Raw genomic sequence first — 23,719 nt, 5'->3', positions numbered from 1 at the left:
TGAAAGTAGAGGAGGAGAGTGAAAAACTTGGCTTAAATCTCAACATTCAGAAAACTAAGATCATGACATCTGGTCCCATCACTTCATGGCAAATAGATAGGGAAACAGTGGAAACAGTGGCTGACTTTATTTTTGGGGCTCCAAAATCACTGCAGATGGTGATTGCAGCCATGAAATTAAAAGATGCTTACTCCTTGGAAGGAAAGTTATGACCAACCTAGATAGCATATTAAAAAGCAGAGACATTACTTTGCCAACAAAGGTCTGTCTAGTCAAAAGCTATGGTTTTTCCAGTGGTCATGTATGGATGGGAGAGTTGGACTGTGAAGAAAGCTGAGCACTGAAGAATTGATGCTTTTGAACTGTGGTGTTGGAGAAGACTCTTGAGAGTTCCTTGGACTGCAAGGAGATTCAACCAGTCCATCCTAAAGGAGATCAGCCCTGGGTGTTCATTGGAAGGACTGATGCTGAAGCTGAAACTCCAATACTTTGGCCACCTCATGCGAAGAGTATTTTCATTGGAAAAGACCCTGATGCTGGGAGGGATTGGGGGCAGGAGGAGAAGGGGACGACAGAGGATGAGATGGCTGGATGGCTTCACCGACTCGATGGACATGAGTTTGAGTAAACTCCGGGAGTTGGTGATGGACAGGGAGGCCTGGTGTGCTGCAATTCATGGGGTCTCAAAGAGTCGGACACGACTGAGCGACTGAACTGAACTGATAGCTAAATTACATATACCTTGCTTCACAATTTACCTATAAGAGGTGGGGAAAAAAAATCTATGAAACCGGAAGTCCAGTGCTTTGAAGGGCTTCCCTGGAAGAGGAGATGGGGCAGAGGATGGAGAAGTGGCTTCTCCAGTGGGGCACTGGTAGGGAGCTCTGTTAATCCTCTCCTCCCCTTGCCCGTTCACTAAGATTGCGTGGGTCACAATTGCCCCTGTTATATCAATTCTAAAAGAGTGTATTGCTTTTTTCTGCTGTGCTTTCCTTCTTGGGCTTTGTTTTTCACCTGCAATATGACTACTTCGATCTGTAGAAATGGCTGCATTGATTTCTGCTGTTCTGAGGGTCACTTTATTCAGCATCAAGAGGGGTGTGTGTGTGGAAGGGGTAAGGTAGGGCTGCCCAGCATGATTTTTGTCCTGGGGTGGGGCAAAGGTAAAAGGAGAAGAATATTGATAGAAGTGTTGATGGGGAAGAAAGTGAAAACAGTTTTCCCCTTTCATCCTTGGGATGTCAGATGGAACCCAAACTTACAGAAAGATTGTTTAATGTGATCAATGGGGTCAGCTGTTAGGAACACTTATAGGCAAGGATGTGTCCATCACATAACATCACCATCAGCAGGAACAAGTTTTCTCACCAAACACTGAGAGGTTAGAAAGAGTATTGAACTAAAATTGTTCACTTTTGCCGAGCAAAGCCTGTGTTTTTTTCTGAAGATTTGGGCAGTATGTTGTTAGGAGGTGTTGTAAGGTTTTAAATACACTATGGATATCTGAAAATACTGTGGATAAAATACACTCATTTCTTTTCATTTTTATTTTCATGAACTAAGAGAAAAACAATATACCCTAAGACCACCTAGTGTCAATGTTTTGGAAAGTACACTATGTCAGCTCTAACATAGAGGTTTTGGAAACTTCCTTGTAAAGAGAGTAAAAAATAAAATAACCAATGATTTAAATGTCAGCCTCACCTACCGCTAACAAGAAGAATAAAATACATTTAAAATAACGTTTTTGAAAGAGTGCTTGAGAGTATAAACAAAACACTATTGCTGATACAGGACTGAATCAACGACGCTAAAATCTCGACAAATGGTACCACAGCGCCACCATCTGGCCATGTAGAAGACAGCAGGTAGTCACAATGTGTTAATCCTGCTGCGGCTAGATCGCTTCAGTCTTTTCCGGCTCTTTGTGATCCTGTGAACTGTAGCCCTCCAGGCTTCTCTGTCCATGGGAATCTCCAGGCAAGAACACTGGAGTGGGTTGCTGTGCCCTCCTTCAGGGGATTTTCCCGACTCAGGGGTGGTACCTGCCTCTCTTAAGTCTCCTGCATTGGCAGGCCACTTCTTGACCACTAGCACCACCTGGGAAGCCCCATATTAATAATAAAGGAGCACAAGTTAGTTTTTTCTTTTTCTTAAAAAAAAGACTGGAGAAAGGAAAAGAAGGGACTCTCTCAGAGTACCTCTACATTTGTCACTAATTCCAATTTAGAGCTTAAGATCGATGCTTTTGAACTGTGGTGTCGGAGAAGACTTAAGAGTCCCTTGTACTGCAAGGAGATCAAACCAGTCCATCCTAACGGAAATCAGTACTGAATATTCTTTGGAAGGACTGATGTTGAAGCTGAAGCTCCAATACTTTGGCCACCTTATGTTAAGAGCTGACTCATTAGAAAGGACCCTGATGCTGGGAAAGATTGAGGGCAGGAGGAGAAGGGGACGACAGAGGATGAGATGGTTGGATGGCATCACCGACGCAATGGACATGAGTTTGAGCAAACTCAGGGATATAGTGAAGGACAGGGAAGTCTGTGTTTGGGGTCGCAGAGTCAGACATGACTGAGTGACTGAACAGCGTTAGCAACTAAACTACAACAACTAACCTCCGAGGTCTGTGATGTCAGAGAAACTGTCTTGATCTCTTTTTCTGTTTTTATTTTAAATTGAAGAATGAACATATTTTTAATAGATCAAATCTTAAAAGATGAAAATCTCCCTAATGTTAGAAGTCTTTCTTTTCTTTTCCTTTATTTTGACAGAAATAGAAAGACTTTTTTAAAAAAAAATTTTAAGTGTTAAAAGCCTTTAATTTTAGTGAGCTTCCCTGGTGGTTCGGTGTTAAAGAATCAGCCTGCAATGAAGGAGACATGAGTTCGATCCCGGGGTGGGGAAGATGCCATAGAGAAGGAAATGGCAACGCACTTCCGTATTCTTTCTTGGGGAATCCCATGGACAGAGGAGCCTGGAGGGCTACAGTCCGTGGGGTCCCAAGAGTTGAACATGACTTAGTGACTAAACCACTACCAACCAGAAGAGCATTTTTTTTTTTAAGTGTTAAAAGCCTGTAATTTTAGTGTTAGTTTGGTAGAGCTTCTATATACAGGCTTATCTCCCTGATTTTTAACTTGTCTTTGGATATGGTCTTTTTATAATGCTACTGAGGCTTCTTTTTGTTCTTAAAGCTCAGAGATGTTTAAGATAAAGCATATTCTAATACATAATCAGAAGAACAGTTTGACCCTGAAGACATGGTGAGATAATTTAATGCATATTTAAAAGCCTGCTTTCTTTGGAATAAAGCTTGTACGTCTAAAATTGGAATGTTTTAAAAAATATGCTTTTTTCTTGCTTTGCTTTCTATTTCAGAGTTTCATAAGATTGCACAAAATTTCTAAGCAGCACGCTGGTGCATGTATTTTCATTTGGGTATCTCTTGGCTTCCATAGAATTGGCTTGAAAGATAAGTGTTAGCTTTCACCATATTTTCATTCTAGCAGCATCTATCTTTTATTAATTTGTGCATTTCATTACACAAAAATACAGGCAGAATAATAATATTATGACTCTTTTGAGTCTACTGTGAATGAGGAAAAGGTTTCAAGTGCTTTCCATTAAATATAAGACATTAAAATTCTTTAAGGAAACTATGAAGAATGTCCTATTATTATTTTCATTTTATAGATGAAAAAATGAAACACAGAAACTGAGTAAATTGCCTTGGGTAACACAGCTGACAAACAATGGATCTGAACCCTAACCTTTAGACTCCATGTCCTTGATGATGACACTGACCTATTTTCTTAGGAGACCAGTATTCTCAAAGTATTTAAAATGTTATACTCTTTTGTACTACTGTATTTTCTCTTTGTACAAGAATGGGGATTATGTGTGTGTATAGCTGAGTCACATCATTGTACAGCAGAAACGAGCACAACATTGTAAAGGAACTATTCCCCAATAAAAATAATTAATTAAAAAATAAAAAATAACCTATTTAACGTAAAAATAATGCCTTTAAAACATTTTATTAAAATATTTCAATAATAATTGATGGTTAAGCATTTTTTGAAGGCCAACATTAAAAAAAAAAATTAAAACAACCATTATGTATATTTTTCCCCCCATGGAGTCATACACCAAATGTTCAAAATAAGTGACTTGTAAATGAACTTCTGAAAATGAGAATTTTGTAAATTGAAAACTTTAATTTTACCTTATTTTCTATCTTAGGTTCTAAATAATCACTTCAGATAATTATACTGAATTATCCACACTTTATTGAAGTGTATTATAAAAAGTAAACCAGGGAAATCATTGTTTATATTTTGGTTATCTACAAGAAAACTGTTTAGTTTTTTTTTTTAATACTTGTTAAAATGTTTGAAATATTCTAAAACTCTCTAGAGGTTCAGATTCTTACAGTCTATCAATTTTAGAAAGTCTGTGAATATATAAGTTTTATATAACAATTAGCCTCCAAAAATACTTTTAAACTGATCTTATTTGAATTTTTAAGAAGTATAATATGTCCCATATTACTCTAATGGGGATAGAAAAATATGGGGCTATGTACAGTGTTTTACTGTCATTCCAGTCAATGTTTTATGAAAATTGGAAAAACATACCAGAAATATAAGAACATACTTTTTTGTTTTGTATGTGGATTGGAAAATTGATTTTTACCACAGTCATGTTGGGGTCACTGGGTAGGTTCCCACTTGATGATGAGATAGGAGGAAGCATGAGCTCTGTACCAACTTAACTGTTCTTATTTTCTAGTAAATGTCATAATATCTAATTTAGATGAAATTCAAAAGCAAACATGTAGAAAAGCAATTGAAAATCAAGTAATGGTTATTTATTGAAAGTTCGAATTGTAGACACTTTGGGTCATCTAGTATTTGCTTTCTTTGACTCAGATTTTTGCCAAGTATTATCATTGTGCTGCATGCTTAGTCGCTCAATCACGTCTGACTCTTTGAGATCCCATGGACTGTAGTCTGCCAGGCTCCTGTGTCCATCTGACTCTTTGAGACCCCATGGACTGTAGCCCGCCAGGGTCCTCTGTCCATGGGGATGCTCCAGGCAAGAATACTGGAGTGGGTTACCATGCCTTATTTCCAGGGGCTCTTCCCAACCCAGGGACTGAACCCAGGTCTCCTGCATTTCAGGCAGATCCTTTACAATCTGAGCCGCCAGGGAAGACCCCAAGGATACTGGAGTGGGTAGCCTATCCCTGCTCCAGGGGACCTTCTGGACCCAGGAATTGAACTGGGGTTTCCTGCATTGCTGGTGAATTCTTTACAAGCTGAGTTAGCAGGGAAACCCCAATATTATCATTATCCATGGGCTTTCCAGGTGGCGCTAGTGGTAAAGAATCTGCCTGCCACTGCAGGAGATGTAAGAGACTTGGGTTCAATCCTTGCGTCAGGAAGATCCCCTGGAGTAGAAGATGGCAACTCACTCCAGTATTCTTGCTTGGAAAATCTCATGGACAGAGGACCCTGGTCGGCACGATTGTCTGAGCACAACAACATCATTTTCCATGTGTTTTAGCTATTGCTTGGAAGATAGGATAGTTATGAAGAGGGAAAGATTGTGAGGAGTAAAATGATTATTTCTCTGTTCCACCAAAATTTTGTTGCCCATTGAATGACTTTCCATCTTCTTACCCTTAGGCACTTGTCTTCATCCTGGGACTTCAATTCTGAATGTTTGAGCTAAACCCAGGCTGTAGGTTTTCAGTGTATTGCTGAATATCTCCACCTGGATATTTTATCTTCATTTCAAATGATATTTCTAAAACCAAGTATCTCCTTTTACTCTACATGTGTTCTCCCTGAGTCTACTCTTCCTCCAGAATAGTCAACTCTGAATCTGTCGAGATGTTTGAGTCTTCCTTCCCTTTCTGCAGCTAAGCCAAATTACATGTGTGTATGTCCCACTTCAACTTAACCTCACCATGAAAGTGAAAGTGAAAGTCGCTCAGTCGTGTCCAACTCTTTGTGACACCATGGACTATACAGTCCATGGAATTCTCCAGGCCAGAATACTGGAGTGGGTAGCCTTTCCCTTCTCCAGGGGACTCTTCCCAACCCAGGGATCAAACCCAGGTCTCCCACATTGCAGGTGGATTCTTTACCAGCTGAGCCACAAGAGAAGCACCAACCTCGCCGTGAAGGGCCTTGTTAAATCTCATGACATTCGGTCATTCAAGAATGACCGTCTTATGCCAGACATTGTTTCAGGCACTGAGGAAACTGCAAAATAATACTGAAAAATTCCTGCTTACGTTAGAGCAGAAAGATAAAGACTATACCAGATCAGTAAATTACCTAGTGTTAGTACACGAACATAGTAAATCACAAGTGATATGAAAACAAATGGACATGTCCACACTGCTGTACTTCAAACAGATGACCGACAAGGACCCACACAGCACACAGAACGCTGCTCAGTGTTACGTGGCAGCCTGGATGGGAGGGAAGTCTGGGGGAGAATGGATGCGTGTGTATGTACGGCTGAGTCCCTTTGCTCTTCTTCTGAAACCATCACAACACTGTTAATCGGCTATATCCCTATGTTGTTGTTATTGTTCAGTAGCTCCTTTGTGTCTGACTTTTTGCAACCCCGTGGACTGCAGCACACGAGGCCTTTGTATATCCTATACAAAATTAAAAAATTTAAAAAAAAGGATATATAAAAAAATGAAAACAAATTGGGCCATGTAGGAGGAGATGGAGAATGTTGGGGGAAGGGGTCATATCTTTAATTAGGATGGTTTGGGTAGGTCTCACTGACCCTGGATTTTTCTTTTGTTTTGTTTTTGACCCTGGATTTTAACCTCATAATTCCTTCCCCCCCCCACCCGCCATAATTCCTTTTAATGTAGTGCTTTACGCAGAACCTTGTTTATCATCCTTGATCTATGTAATCACCAATTCTATTAATTTTCTCAGAAAAATCATTGTGCTTTCATTTTCATTTGGACTACTTTTTGTCTTGTTCCGTCTCAAGCCTATGAAACCTCCTAACTTGACTCTGTGCCTCTGTGGCAGTGAGGGCAGATGCTTAGTGAAACTGTTTCCCTGTGACCCTGTGATAAGCTGGTGGGCTGTGAGTGGCCACGATGAGTGCTACCTCTAGACCAGAGCATTAAAACTCCCAGAATCCTCTGCGTTCTGTCCCTTCTTGGTCTACCAGCTGGATGCAACAAGTCCCTCCCTGGGGGTGGGGGTGGGGTCCAAAGTCCTGGGGCATGAGAGTCACTGGATAGGAGGAACCCCATCCTGAGGCATCACATGGAAGATGACCCTTTGCTTGTCTTTGAACTTCATAGGAGTGAAAAACAGTCTATTGTATTAAGCCACTCAGGTTGGAAGGAGGAGCTTTTTTACACCAAGTATCACTACTTACCCTAATTAATATGGCTTCCTTCTACACATCCTATACCACCGGGACACCCCATTTAGATGAACGTTTTGTAGTACTACATTGAGTCATCACCGTTGTTTATTCATAACCTAGGTAAAAGCTGCTGCTGCTGCTGCTAAGTCGCTTCGGTCATGTCCAACTCTGTGTGACCCCATAGACGGCAGCCCACCAGGCTCCACCGTCCCTGGGATTCTCCAGGCAAGAACACTGGAGTGGGTTGCCATTTCCTTCTCCAAGGTAAAAGCTACAGCCGTGGTTAAATTCAACTCTATCTCCCTGTGGCTAAACAGAAGCTGCTGAGAATGACTGGAAAAAACTCACAACTGAACAGACCATGTGGTGGCCTCTAACCTCAGATGAGCCTTCAAAGCTGTAAGCCAGTCCGACTGTGTTGCTCTCATGGTCCCTCCACTCCTTATTCTTCTCAAGCAGATGACACCTGACCCTCACCAATGATTTGCTTCCTCTATCTTATAAAAACTGGAATCTGACAGAGCTCTCACTGAAACCTTGCTACTGAACCTAGACATTTACCTGATTTCACACTCATCCTTTTGCCCTCTCATGCAGTTACAGTAAAATATATATCCCTTCTCCTATTGAAAATGAATTATGCCCTGGATCCAATTCTTTTTGTTGTTTGAATACCCTGCTTGCTACTGTACTCTCGGTGAATAAAGAACCTGCCTGCAATGCAGGAGATGCTGGAGACCTGGGTTTGATTCCTGGGTTGGGAAGATCCCCTGGAGGAGGGCACGACAACCCACTCCAGTATTCTTGCCTGGAGAATCCCATGGACAGAGGAGATTGGCGGGCTACAGTCCACGGGTTGCAAAGAGTCCGACAAGACTGAGGCAACGGAGCACAGACCTGTACTCTCAACACTGACCTCTATCCTGGTTCCTTCCTCTTGTATTTAAATGTGTCTCTCCTGTCTGGGAAATAAATATCCTCCTTGGATCCTATTCTCTCCTCTGGGTACAGTTCCTTTCCCCTCCTCTCTTTTGTCACCATCTTCCTTGGAAGAAAGTGTATTACCCTTCCACTTCCTCTTTGTCTAACTGCAGTCTGGTTTCAGCTCCCTCATTCTCCTGAGCACTCTTCTTGCCATGATTGGGAGAACCTTCATGTTGCTAATTCTAGTGGGTGCTTTCCTTCTCTCAGTGGCTCCTGACAATATTGGCCACTGTCTACCAAACACTCTCTTCCCATAACGTCGGAGACTGCTCGCTCCTATAGCTTTCTTCCTTGATTGTTTAGGCAGTATACTCTTCCATCTTTTGATCAAATGTTGATCTTCCTCAGGGTTCTATGTCCAGATCTTATTTTCTGCCAACTAGACCCACTTATTCCTTGGATGATTTTGTAAGGTCTCATGATTCCACCTCCACTAAATACTTCAGAAATACCTTAGTCCCAGACTCAGACCCATTCCTGCTACAGCTCTCTCTAGAACCTTTCCACCTCCTTCCTTTCCTGCTGTTCCTACCAGACACAAGGACTCCACCTAGATTACCACATGAGGTTCCTACTGGTCCACCTTTCTCAGATCTTGTCTGTCTCCAAAACTTTCTCCTAGGGCAGCTCAAATGAGTCTATATGATCAGGTCACTACTCCATACTAATGGCTCCCTCGTGTTGCCTAGAACTTTATTCCTTAAAAATACAAATTCTTTAATGTGGCTAATGAAGCATTTCCAGGCCAGCCCTCAACCTCTTCACTTGAATCCCTTGATAGTCTCCTTTCCCTTTAAGTTTCAGCTCGGGCAATTTCTTTCAGTCCCAGAACTAACTTTGCCCTGTGGCATCAGGTCTGCACCTACGCTGGTCATCTGGTGTGAACAACCGTGGTCCCCTCTGCCTGACTGACTCTCAGTTTCCTGCAAGTCTAGCTGGGAGTCCCAGCTGGGGAGCTTTCCTATTCCTGCTCTGGGTTGCAAATCACCTTGCGTTTCCATGACCACAGCACTTACTGCAATTTATTGTCACTGTCTGTTAAATTGTCTGTTTTCCCCAGTAGACTGTAAACACTGTCATATTTCTAACATTCACAGATGTTCAAAAATGGGATAGATTGTAAACAGGCTGAGACTCAAACATTACATTGGTGGTTGGGCTTGATGTTTATAGCTTCGTTGTCTTAAGTCCTTACTGCTCTTCATGGGCCATGTGTTGCCGCCAAATGATTTGTTCTTTCTCAAATGTGCCTCGTGTTTTTGTCCTCTGTGAGCTGGATCGTATCTTTCCCGTTTACCTAATGATGTCTTTCTCTACTCTATGTTTGCAGAAATTATACTCTTTCTTGAAGCCCGGTTCCAAAACTGTCTTCTCCACGCAGCCATTTTATCACCCTGGAGAAACTTCTTGCTTGCTTTTCTCTGAATTTGCAAAACATTACAGACTATTTTAAAGTACTTATCATATGTCATATGTCATTTAAAATCATTTTGTATTTCAACAAAAAGGTTTCTTGGGGAGAATCTTCTCTCCCTTCTCTGAATTCCTGTAATACATTATGTCACTTTTATGGAACACATTATACTCTGCCTTATGTGGTAGTTATGCATATACACGACGTCTCTTCCTAATAGCTTTGGAAGTCTTGCAGGTTTATATGCACTGCAGTGCCTAGAATCTTGTCATGTATATGAACTCTCAAAATAAAATTGTTGAATGCGCCTACCAACCACCTAATCTTCTGCCTGTCTCCATAAGCCGCTGCCTGCCCCCCTCCCCACAGATTGGCTTTCTAGCCAAATAGTTTCATTCCTAGTCCAATCCTCATCAAGTGTATTTTTCCATTTCATCTTTGCACATTGCTTTTACAGCCTACATTCATATCTCTGATTGTCAAAATCCTAACTCCTTGGCTCAAATATCGCTTCTCTGTGAAGGCTGCCTTAGTGCTATCTGCCAGAAGAGACTTTTGGCCAAGGTCTTTGGCCATGGCTTAATGGACCACAGAAATGCCTTGAAAAAATTAAATCAGCATCCTGATTTGAGAAATCACGTACATTTCCCTAGTAAGATGGGTAGGAGCAAGGTGAGCTGGAAAAGAGTGACGCATAGGAGACCTTGTGCATGCTTCCAGACAGAGGCTAATATGTGCTTACACTTGCCTCGTAGCTGTAGGGCTGGAAAAAGGGGGTCAAGAAGTAGAGCATTATATAAGCTGACTCAATAGGGGTTTGTTTTTCTAATGGTTCCATCTAAGGAATTCCAAGAAAGAGGGGAAGGGGACCTGAAAGTTTGCTGACACACCACTGGCAGAGATGAGGGTGAGCAGGAGGATGGACAGGTTTGCTGGGTTCTGATCGGCTCTCTGGTCTAGATGCTGGTCTAGCAGGGTTTTTCTTAGACTCTGTTTTCTAGGCAACTATCATGTGTGCGGCATTTATATTCATCTTTTATGAACATTTTATTTACCGCTTGAAATTTCTATATCAAAAATATATCAGTTAGTGAGGACCAGTTGATTTTTATGAAACTCCATAGTGTACACAGCTTCTTACAGCTCTGAGGGATCATAAGAGGGTCCTTTCCCTCCCATCTCTTTTTGATCCCAGGAGCAGTCTGCTGTGGTCTGCAGGGTATGAGTTGTTTTGTTTTTAAACTATTCAGTTAGCATCAGCAATAGCAAGTTTGCAGAGATATGATGAGAATCGAGTGAAACAACATGTATGGAGCCCAGTCCTGTGAGTGGCATGTGGTCTGCATGCCCCCCACCCCCGCCCCGCCATAGTTGCTATACTCAGGAGGACATACATATTGGCCTGCAAAGGATAAGAATTGTAGCAGAAATTGGAAACTTAATTTTGAGATGAGCATGGATTAAACTTCCCTACATTTGAAATAATTCTACCTGAGGATATATTCCATGTATTTTATTTAGTGCGATTCAGAATATGTGCCTGTGCAAACTGCCTTGAAATCCTTACACTGCGTAGTTGTTTAAGACAACCTGTGTACACAGTTTGTGTGCTGTTTTCAAGGAAAGAAAGATTAGCGTGTATGTGTGTATGTGAGTGTGCGAATCATGGCTTATATTTTAAAAATGAGACTGGAACAAGAGCAAATTGCGAGGATTTATATTGTCAATTTGAAAAACAGGCTTAACCAGGGTTATTCTAAATTTATAAAGGCACATACTACCAATTTCTGTTTTTATATTTGATAAAAGGCATTTTTTTCCTTAGACCTGGGGAATCACCTTTGACCTCTTAAAAGTGAACCATCATCATAACCTCAGTGTCGAGAGATAAAGCTGGCAGACAACATCTGGGACAAAATTAGTCTTTTTGATGGCACCTGCCTGTTGAAAGCTCACCTCTTAAACACTCAAAAAGGATAGGCTTGGTGATGATGACTATTTCAGACCTGACTTTTTATTCTCTTGTAGTTCACTTAACTGTGCTAGTGATGCTTTCTGACCTCTCTGAACTCTCCTGAAATAGACTCAGAACTCAAAGCACACAGCAATTACGGGAAGCAAGCACAGTTAGTTCTACAAGTATTTGATTTGACTCATGCCAAGTACACTGGCTTTCACATAGCAGGTATTTGTAATGTTTGGGCTAATTTTAGCTTGTTCTTTTATAAGACAAGCCTGTATTTAGAACATTTTCTTTGAATTTCTATTCAGGTATGTCTGCTCCATGGTTGTTCTAGCCAGCCTAATTTTGTTTAGCTAGGGAACTTGGTTCCAGCCTGTTCTTCTCTTAGGTCTTTGGAGATATTGGGTCTGTGTCAAGCTGCCATAATGGGATTTGAGTCTCTATCACAGTGTGACAGTTTGGTCAATTCTGGGTATTCACTGTGTGGTGAAAGAATTAGTCACTCGGTCGTGTCCGACTCTTTGCAAGCTCATGGACTGTAGCCCACCAGGCTCCTCTGTCTATGGCAAGAATTCTCTAGGCAAGAACACTGGAGTGGGTAGCCATTCCCTTCTCCAGGGGATCTTCCCGACCCAGGGATCAAACCTGGGTATCCTGCATTGCATGGCAGGCAAATTCTTTACTATCTGAGCCACCAGGGAAGTGGGCAAAATGATAAACATCATGGAGGAAAAAGGGACGGAGCTTGCTCGGTAACATTTTAAAGAACCGACGGGGGCAACTTTTGACAGAATACAAAGGGAAACTGTAAGGAGGAGTAACAGTGAGGCAATGGAAAATGTTGACTGCTACAGTGGGTTGCCTCAGAAAACATCTGACTTGAAATCTTGGTCACCTGTCAGTAATGTGTCGTTTGGAACGTGAGGGAAATCATCACTGAAAGTCAAATATGTAATGAGATCAGAGCAAAAGTAACTCTGACTGAAGCCCAGGGGGCCCCACCTCAGCAGACCAGCATCCCCAGAAATCCTGAGGAAAAACTCTTAGGCACTTGGGGAGCACAGATTAAAAATCACGGACTCTAGACAATGCCTCAGGTTCCCCACCCCGCAACCCTGCAATGGTTAGGAATCTGTCACTCAAGCTTCAACTGAAGGGAAATAAACAATTCTCAATCCTATAATTTCTTCTATTTTAAACTTCCCAACTTAAGAAAAAGTGAAGATTAACCAGAGAAAAAATATTCTTCTGACTTCAGCACTTTTTGATAAAATTATTTCCATTTTTCTAGCATCTAAACTTGAAAAATCAGTCATATATGATTTCTTTTTCTCTTTTACACTCTATATTCAGTGAACCATTAAGTTCTCTTAATGCTTCTTTCAAAATGTATCTGCCATCTGTAGCCTCTTTCCTTTTATCAGTTACCATTGAGCTCAGCTCACACCTGAACTATGTTGCACAAGGGTTTCCATTGGCCTCTTTTCTGTTCCATTCCCTGAATCACTAATAGCTTAAACTTCTTAAACAACCTCTTTAAGAGCCTGATTTTTCCTTCAGTTAAATTCTTCAGTGGGCTCTCCAATGCCCATGGAAATCTCCAGCACACCATTGTCATGAGCCTCTGTGAACACCAGCCCTGTTTCAATCTCCTTCTGATGGTTCAAGGACTGAAATTCAAAGGGAGGCACAGCCAGCCACTGGCGCCGTATGTCACTCTCCCATAACACTCGAATTTGGGGCAAATATTTAGGCCCCAGGGAGGGTGGGAAAGTGGCAGCACTTTGATCCCAAGACTGATTTACTTCTGACTTTGTAATCAACATGTTGGATAAGCAACAAACATTCCCCTGTGCTCAGTACACACTGATGATTTCCCATCTCTCGCAGAATAAAAGCCAAAATCTGATGGTGTTCTATAAAGCCTTAAAGGTGGGTTCTGTGTTCCCTTCTGGGCTCTTTTCCTACCTTCCCTCCCATCACCTACTCTGGTCCAGCTACACTGATTTTCCCACTGTTCTTCCAACATGCCCATACACCCCTACTCAGAGCCTTTGTACTGGGTGAGAACCAAAGTCGTCTGGATGTTCTTTCCTCAGAGAGCAGCATGACTAACTCTTTCATTCCCTTTAAGGCAGGGGTCCCCAAACTCTGGGATCTAATGCCTGATGACTGAGGATGCAGCTGATGTAATAATAATAGAAATAAAGTGCCCAATAAATGTAATGCACTTGAATCACCCTGAAACTGTCCCCCTACTCCTACCCCAGTCCGTGAAAAAATTGTCTTCCATGAAACTGGCCCCTGGTGCCAAAAAGGTTGGGGACCGCTGCTTTAAAGCTTCAGTCAAATGCTGACTTATTAGGGAGACCTCCCCGGTCACCTTATTTAATATATGGCAAATCCCACTTTCACTCTGGCCTTCCTGCTCCTCCTCTTTGTCTTCCTCTACAGCGCTTATCATCTATTAGACAGTGTGCTTCACTTATTTATCCTGCTTAGAGGTTATCTCCTTCAGTTCAGTACAGTTCAGTTGCTCAGTCATATCTGACTCTTTGCGACCCCATGGACTGCAGCACGCCAGGCCTCCGTGTCCATCACCAACTCCCGGAGTTCACTCAAACTCATGACCATCGAGTCGGTGATGCCATCCAGCCATCTCATCCTTCAGTTGATTGTAAATGCCACGAGGGCAGGGATTTCTGTCTTGATACTGTATCCCAAGCACGTAGAATAGTTCTTGCACTTAGTAGGATCTCAGTGAAGATATGTTGAATACATAAATGGATGAGTGAACAGGAAAGTATGATCTCTTGTGCCCAGTCTATAGGCATCTCCCCACAGTCTCACCCCAGCTTCACTTCCTGCTACTTCCTGATGTGAAACCACATTCAAGACATCGTGGGCTACTGCTCTTCTGGGCATTCTCTCCCTTTCTTGTGCTTTGGTTGCACTGTTCCCTCCACTGGGAGGCCCTTTTACATTCTTCTGACCTTTCCTCTGGGCTTCCCAGGTGGTGCTAGTGGTAAAGAACCTGCCTGCCAATGCAGGAGACATAAGAGACACGGTTCGATTCCTGAGTCAGGAAGATCCCCCGGAGGAGGGCATGGCAACCCACTTGCCATGGGAAATTGCATGGACAGAGGAGCTGGTGAGCTACAGTCCATGGGGTCACAAAGGGTCAGACATGACTGAAGTGACTTAGCACACATGCATGACCTTTCCTCTATGTTTAGGCTTTCTACTTACTCCATGAAACCATCCCAAGTCACACAGCCTCATTCTTCTTCTCATAGAATATTCTCTTCATAGCACTAATCTGACCATTAAATGTACTGTGTATCATAGTTCATGTTCTTGTCTTCTGATGTTACTCAAATCATGAGTTTTTATTCAAAGTTTAAAATGTGTCTATTTTGTTTCTCCAGCTTTGGAAGCTCTCTTAGCTAAGTCTAGGTGTAAGTAAATAAAACTGCTCATGGGCAGAGCTCTTGACCAGGGGCCCACCCTACCGCCCTGATGATGAGGGCACCAACACCTCAGCACCTCCCACGTCCTGCTGCTGAGGAGTATGCCTTAGTGCACCACTTAGGAAAGCGCTGTCTTAGGTGCCTTGCTCATAGTAGGTGCTCAGACAGTGTCCATCAATGGACTGGTTGATCTTGTGTGGTTGTTTTGTTCCTAATATTCTCTCTGCAGCCTATGTATTAATACTCATTTTTTTAAAGAGACATGAAATCATTATTATGAAGTAAAAAATACATCATTAAACTGTCATTTAATGATGATGAACAAGAAAGAATTGAATATATATGAATTGGTGATTGAGCAGTATAGGACTTACCATGTTAATTGGACACACCAAAAGCTATAAAGGCCACATGTGTGAGGGGTGATTTTGTTCACGTGTTGCTCAGATTATGAACAATTGTTTTTACCATGACATTTCCACGGAGAAACTTGAGTGAGTCAGCAATAAGTTTTAAAATGCTTGGTTACGCAGAATTGAATCTGGAAGGCCTGATTACATGTCTCTCTTGCTGCATTACTCATTTTTAATTTTTATTCTCAATTTGGAAAAAAGTATTACATTCATTTAAAACATTATGTGAATGAAAGTTCTGCATTTGATATCTAGCGTCAATTATACCAATTAGATATATGATGGGGCTGTAATCCATCTAACAACTAATGTTCAAAGTGTTTTCTAACATCACCTACAAAAGTAGATGAAGTTACTTCTGTAGCACATTAGGTATCAATAACTATTTTTAGAACAAAAAAGTCAAACTAAACAGCTGGGCACGTTGACACCTTTATTTTCAGCTTAATTTTACTGTGCTTTGATATCTAAAAACAAGTCTTATAGCCAACTTTTATAAATGGATATTAACAGAGGGCTAGCACTAACTTCAAATAGCATTAACTATTTGAAAGTCAATTTTAACACAGTTCTGAAGAGGAATTAAATATCACCTATCAGCTCCTTATTTATCTAGTTTGAAATAGATACAGGTATCCCTTGCTTCATGAAATGGCTATGATTCTGAAAAGTTTTATATAACTTAAAGTTTTACAAATTGAACCTCACTTTATTTCACATTAGAATAATTCTTAAAGGCCCACTATTATGAACCCGTTGGGTAGTGAGTAAGCGAACTGTAATTTGTTTACTGATATCCAATACTGATGTTTAATTTTTTAAATTAAAAATAGCCATAGGTACAGGCTACTTGATTCCTAGAATTTTCAATAGTACTGATTTAAAAATAAAATATAACAACTTAAAAATTAAAGTTTGCCTCTACTTGTACTTCAAATTTTATGGCAGGCAAATAACCTATTAAAATATTTGTATTTATTACTCTGTCCCTCTCTGGTTCTGACATTTTACTGTTCTTTGATTTTGTGACATATGCTTCTTCTTTTGAAACAGCTGCTATGAAAGCTTAATTAGTTTTTAATTAATGAAAATGTAAAATTTTTGTGAATTTTCTATCATATCACAGATAATTTGAGGCTTTTGAAATATGTTGCCAATTCTATAGGTTGGAACCTATAGAGTTTTTCCAAAAACAAAAAGGGGACTCATTCTTAAGGAAGTCCAGAAAAGTATGTTTGTGGCGTAAAGTAGGTAACAAGGGCAGACAAAACAGTTTCTCATCTCCACTGGGAATAAATCCCAGAAACGCGCAAAATCAGTCCAAAGATGACACTTTGTCCTAAATGGTGTGTAATAGCAAGTTAGGGTAGAGTTTTTAGATATGCAAAAATTTCTCAACTTTGAACAATACTCGCTTTGTTACTGATATTCCATGGAAACAAAAGAAAGCTATTGAAAAAAAGAACGTGGGAAAAGTCAGGTGAGAAAACCAGCGGCAGCCCGTTTAGTGTTTCTGTTCCCACGGCAAGCTGAGGCGTTAGGTGGTGCAGTCGCTCTGCGCCTCTGTGCAGCTCTGCAAAATGCAACAAAACCATGTCTTTCCTGTTCTCCCGGGGGTGTGTGTAGGTTGGAGGCTGTCCTCGGGGTGGGCAGCCTGTAAAATACTTCACTTTCATCCGGATCCTAGGTCACGGTGTATCCTGTGTCTTAGGTGACAGGAACAGTAACTAGGAGCCTTATTTGCAATTCAAATAAAAATCTGTGAAAGTTGAAGAGTAGCCTGAATAAGATTTCCTGTGTTTGGTCCCTTTGAAGCAAGTTGTTGGAAACTCTACAGTGCTCTAGCCATCCCGAGGGATTAGCTGCAGGGACAGAAAATGAGCGCCCTGGTCTGTGCCGCTCTGATGTGGACGCCTGAGTCCTATGGACCAGGAGCAAGGGTTAGACAGCAGTTTCCCTGTGTCTCAGGGTGATTTTCATGTTTTTGAAAATTTGGCCTCATGGTCTGGCATTTTGGGAAATTTCCAAGTCTTCCTTGTGGAAGGAATCTGAATCTAAGATGGCAGACTCAGTCAGCACATGAGAACTTCCAGGATGGACTGGTCCAGTCAGCTGGACTGTCCAGGCCCAAGAGGAGATACTGGTTTGGGGTCACTAATTTCTGCCACTCTAGGAAGTCTGTAAGGTGGCCTCCATATCCTGCATGTTGAATAGGGACAAGGAAAGGCCTATGCCCTCAAACACATCCAGACCCATTCGTGAAAACGTCTTCATCTATGTGATGTGTAACTGCTTGGCACCGTGGTTTTCCATAACAGGTTTTCAGTCAACACTAATAGAATTGAATTAAATCTATCAAATCTAAGAAGCTTTATCTTCTAATTTTTCAATGTTAGGTAAGTCATTTCCATCCAAGGGAACTCATAGATCTTACCTCATGAGATGGTGTTTCTTAAAATTTGCTGAGGGACTTCCCTGGTGGTCCAGTGACTAAGACTGTACTTTCAATGCACGGGGCCCAGGTTTGATCCCTGGTCAGGGAACTAGATCCCCACATGCTGCAACTAAGACCTGGTGCAGCCAAATAAATAAATGTTTTTTTAAAAAAATTGAAATGCTTTTTATAAATGTCATAATTACTAGTCATTTATTAATATCTGATCACAAGGACTGGATAAAGGATTTGTTTTTAGAAATAAAAACACTCTAGAGGGAAGTCCATTTCTAGTGAGCCCATTGTGTTTTATCAATTATCACAAGATGTATATTTAAGAATAAAACCTATGTTTACTAGCACAAATGTTATTAGCTCTGATTTATTTACTATTCTCATAATTCAAAATGTGTTTTGCCATCCCCAAATTCTGATTATAGAATACTTATAATTTGTTATCCAATTTTGTGGCTTTAAAGGTATTGTGTAGGATAAATTGATTTTTCTCATCTTTCTTTCTAATTGAAGAAGCAAAGTACCGTCCAGCAAAGTCTATTTTTTAAAGTATTTATTCAGTTGACAACCAACCAAACTAAAAGAGATGAAAAATAACATAATTGAGAAAATGACAAATTGTCTATAGTTCATTATGTATAAGGAAGAAAGAAGGTCTCACAATTTTCTAATGTAGAATTAAACCAAAACCCTGTGCATAATTTCTGATGGGGTTGAAAGGGACAACCAATTCTCTTAATGATTCACCAGTGAAATAAATTCGACATCTGAGTGGAATAAAAGTATGTGTATCGTAGGGTGTTTTGAAATAGCAAGTTTGGTGGAAGTGGTGAGGATCAGGGTGAACACTGGGTTAATGGAAGTAGCCCAGGGCAGAAGCAGGATGCCCCGAGTTCTGCCACTAGCTGTGACCTGATGCAGCTTGAGGTGCTCACTTTCCCATCTGTAGAATGAGAAGGTGAATCAGATGCTCTAAGTGGTCTCCGAAGAGGAAGGAAAGTTCTAGAGATCTGCAGCCTAAGCTTGGTGAGAGAGGAGTGGGTGGAGTCATTGTACCTGAGCATCCCTCAAATGCACCACTGATTAGGATCTGCATGAGTGTGACCGAAGCCCGGCAGAGTTTAAAAAAGACTCAGATTGTCAAATATTGGGGCGAGTCACAGCTTCTCAGCATCTTATGTTTTCTTATCTGTAAAATAAGGGAGATGGTCTAGATCGCTACAGTTCCTTCTAGTTCCAACATTTAAAAATCATAGAAAAGTAGAGATTTTAAGCTAAATTGAATGTTTTCAGAAAAATCTCCACTGAGTGAATTAAATGCTAGAAGAATTAAATATTGTAGTTCAAATGCAGAAAATAACACTCTATTAGAAATAATGTGGGAGTCAATTTCCAAATTAATAGATTCAGCATAATGAATATTTCCCCAACAGCAAAGCAAATATTAATACACAAATTCTAAGTTTAATAATTACCTTTAACTTTTTAAAAAAAAGTAACAAACCCTCATCCTACTATTATTATAATGGCTGCATTGTTTACATGAAACAGGATAAATCTTTCCCAAAAGGGTGCTCATAGAGATGTTCACAAAGGAAAACAAATATATCTTTGATTCAAACAGTCTCTAATAGCAGAAAGATGGTCTTGCATCGGTTTAGAACATCAGTTGGTACTGTTTCTAGAGATCCACTCATTATGGTATCGTTCTGCTAGCAAAACTTAATGTGTGTTATGCTTTAATTCAAGGTAAATTTTTAGAAAAATTCAGTTCTGTCTGTGAGAGGGTAAGCATTTTCAAATTGTATAGTTAAAACTTCAATGGTAGGAGAGCAAGTTTAGAAAACATTTTTATTAGACAAATTATTTAGACAAATTATACACAGAAAGCTCTGTCACTTATAACTGAGGCCTTCAAAAAGTGGTTTGTGTATTTGTATAATAGGCAATACATCAAAATAGGCCTATTTTAAATATTGTACATGGTTAACAGTTTGTTGATAGCTAAAATCACTGCAACATCTGGTATGTCCCTATATAGCTTGTTGTAAAGATTTTTTGTTTTAAAATCAGAGTCGTGAATGAGATCATGGATGTTACAAGGGAAAACAAGTTGTGCATGCACTTAGATACTTGTTACCCTGGAAACAAAACGGTTTCGCATGATAAGAGAATTTTCTGCCTTACACAGTAGACAATATTTGACGATTTAGTACAAAAACAGTGACAGGACAAGATGCTCCCCAGAACAGAATTAGCATCAAAATATAATATACCTTAAGAATATACCTTTTAATTTCTCCTAAAGCAAATCACATAGGTTGATTCCTATATCAATCCTAGCCACGGAATGAATTAGAATAAAATAAGTCTATGGCTGCGTAAAAACACAGGATAAGTTCTTGCTTCCTACTTACCACATTTTAATTGAAGGATTACAAACAAAATTCTTTCTACATTTCTAAAAGGTAAGAATGCTACTTTAAAAGGATTGTGCACAAAGAGGCACTGTTTTTTGTTGTTATCCTTCTATACACTTGGCACTAATGTAAAAAATACATAACTCCTCCAAATAGAACTGAATAAAAAGGGGGGTGAAGTTGAGAGCCCAGTAGGGTTGTTATATTTTCTTCTTTAGGATAATGTATGACAGTAATTAAGGCCACATCAATATTTCTTAAGGGCTCCCATCTCTCCCCAACTACACTTGTATTGATTGGCTCACTGCTTTGGAAGAGAATTTATTAACCTCCAATGATCTACATCTAAACTCGGATAGAGCTCTCTGTGCTGTGGTGGATGTGGTTCAGCTAACAACATTTTCCATTTAGATAATTAATTAAAAGCAAAATTATCAAGGTTAGCTTTATACATTGCTGAATAACAAATGCAGAAATCTATTCGAATGAGTTACATCTAGGAACAAATATTAAATCGCCCTGGATGTTTTAATAACAAAAGTATAAAATATTCTCTGTTGGCAAACAATGCGAGTCAGAATAACATTAAAGCAACCTGCCTTTTCTAACTGAAAAGACCCCCTGCACTATACATAGTTCCTGTATACAATACTTTTTTTTTTAAACTAAAGCTTTATTAAATGAATTGCAATAGCAATGGCCGCCTTTGAATATATATACACATTATATAGGTGCATATATATGTATATATGAGATACTAATTTATTTAACACAATAGAGGCTGCTGCCATATGATAAAGTTTACTGTACATAAGCAAAAAAACCTTTTTAATACTGTACAATCACATAAAGGTCATATGCACTGTTGCAGTGCAAGAGTAGTTTTAACTGTAGTCTTGACTGGCATATTAATGGCTTTTTTGTAATCCTACAAAATTGCATTCTCATATTATGTGGCCTGAATGGTCTTTAAATTATTCTATAAACACTGCAGGGGTTGCCTTTGGTCCATAGTCAAAGGACACTCGACAGCAGTGGAGCATTTTATGGATGCAGCAGAAGAATGTAAAAAGACTGAAGTTATTGCAATTATAGTTTTAAAAATAGAGAAATGTTACAGAAGAGGCCTTTATGTAAAATTAATCCTGCATATACTCCTAGCATACTCAGTGCGTGTTTCCTACTCTTGAAGTACAGTATATGAAAAGCAGTCTAATAGGATCCTAGTATACTACCTTCTGGGGGAACAAATTGAGTAATGAAACAAAGTGGAAGGAGATGTCTGGAAAGAGAGGGAAGAAGAGAGAGAAAGAAGCGGAGGAGAGAGAAGAGGGAGAAGGTAGAGAGAAAGAACTAGAATTGTTACTAATAATCCTGATTAAAAAAAAAGTTACATCCATGTTAGTCCCACAATCTTACAGTTGCTCCTTGCAAAGGGAGTCCTACAAGAGAAACTGGAGAGATTTTGTTGGATTCTCATATGGAAGTGCCTCGGTCTGGATCGTTACCCAGATTGAGCCCCAGGGTAGGAGTTGGTTGATAAGGAATAGATGACATTGTTTTGATAGGACTCCTGAAAAAGCCCCCGTTAGGTGCCCTGTGCCTAAAAGGGCCAGTTCGGTGCTCAGGCACGTTGCCAAAAGCGAAACCAGAGGCAGCTTTAGCTGACAGTGTGCGGCTAAGAGTCTGGATCTGCTCTGGGATAAAGGTTGTTGTGGTAATATGAGTGTTCCTGAAATCACTGATTTGCTCCAGGGCTTGTCGTGTTGGCAAAGTGTCAATGTCCAGAGGGGTCAAGTCAATTGACGAGGTGGAAAACTGTTTATGGGGGCTGTCGTCATCTGTGCACAAGCTATTTACACGTCTATGGAGGTGCTCCAGGTCAATTTCCTTGTCATCCTGGAGATGAAGAAAAAGAAGATAAGGTTCTCATCAGTACTAGCTTCCATGGTTAAAAAAATAAAAAGTAGTTCAGCAAACATGATAGGTAATGAACTGAACTGTGGGGTTTATTCCGTTAGCAAATATTTATTGAGCACCTAATATGAGCCAGGCACTGCGCTAGGTTTATGGGGGTACCCATATGATTCTGAGATAAGGTTATCTATCTTTTTCTTGCAATGAAAGTTCTTAAATGAGCAAATGCCACATGCAACTACCAAATATGGGAGTAGTAGATGGGTGATTGCCTTCTACAAGAGCAGGGACAGACCCAGACAAAATTATACAAACAGAATGTATGGTTTTGGCTACACATTCCCCCACCCCCACCTCTTCTATTTGCATGCTTCCTCCTTCTTCAGGATGTCTCATTCCAAGTTGGCTTTTGTTTCTTTCCTCTATTCACTCCTAACCTTAACTTTCCATTCTTGGAAATAAGTAATACTATGTTGATATGCTAGTTTACACTAAAGTGTTAGTGACTGTTAAAGGGTTATTTCTCTTTCAGCTAGAAACATGTGAGATTGTTTAGAGAGAGCAACATTCAACACAAAAGAATCAGTTTCTGATTAAGGGATTTCATACACTCAAGTTACCTAGTGCCTAAATGATTCAGTATTGTGAGGTCAGCAAAAGAAGCTTTAGAGACCCCTTCAAGTCATGACATGTGAGTGACAGCTTCAGTTTAGGGCCAACTTAATACTAAATGGCCTCTAAATCAAAGACGTTTTGAGCTACCCTAATGGAGTCTTAGTAAGAAGGTGCTTAATGAAGAAAAAGGAAGTAAAATCTCAGATTTCTGGAGGTGAAACTAATTCATAAATTCCTTAGAATTTTCACTAAAAGTGAGCATTAAAGCCCAATATTTGAAAAATAAAACTGGCAGGAAAGAAAATTGTCCTTTTCATCAGTCTTCTTTATAGCCAAGTTCAATAAACTAAATTTATGAGGATTTAATTATATCCAATAAATTAAAATTTAAAATATCTATTAATCATAAAAGAAAATATTTGTTCATATGATCTGGATTAGCTGCTATGAATTAGAATGGAGGATGTATTTTTTTCATTGTGCAATTAAAGTGCTCCTCAGTGAAAAATATTTTGATGTGCATCACTGTTTTTCCTTCTCCTTTCTAATTTCAAAATCCAATAAAAATATCCATTAATGCAATATTATCACTGAGACTTTAGAGGGTTGAAAGATAGAATTTTATGGTTCCCACAGCAACTATAATGTA

At 40.0% G+C, this 23,719-nt stretch overlaps 1 protein-coding gene across 2 annotated transcripts in view; it reads right to left on the bottom strand.

The window, feature by feature from the left end:
* Positions 1–23,719, bottom strand: part of GRID2 (glutamate ionotropic receptor delta type subunit 2) — a 1,570,085-nt gene that overhangs the window by 18,676 nt on the left and 1,527,690 nt on the right. Inside the window, exon 16 of one of the 2 annotated variants that reach the window (XM_043438630.1) lies at positions 18,657–22,437. The exons of the other annotated variant lie outside the window; for it this stretch is intronic. Coding sequence (XP_043294565.1) covers positions 22,015–22,437 — 423 coding nt within the window. The 3' untranslated portion in view covers positions 18,657–22,014. Of the gene's footprint in view, positions 1–18,656; positions 22,438–23,719 lie in introns of those variants that run through there. 2 annotated transcript variants of the gene reach the window in all.

This window comes from Cervus canadensis, chromosome 19 (genome assembly GCF_019320065.1).
Source record: "Cervus canadensis isolate Bull #8, Minnesota chromosome 19, ASM1932006v1, whole genome shotgun sequence".
Classification (NCBI taxonomy): domain Eukaryota; kingdom Metazoa; phylum Chordata; class Mammalia; order Artiodactyla; family Cervidae; genus Cervus; species Cervus canadensis.
The sequence above is the reverse complement of the archived record's forward strand: the minus strand, read 5'-3'. Positions and strand labels throughout refer to the sequence as shown.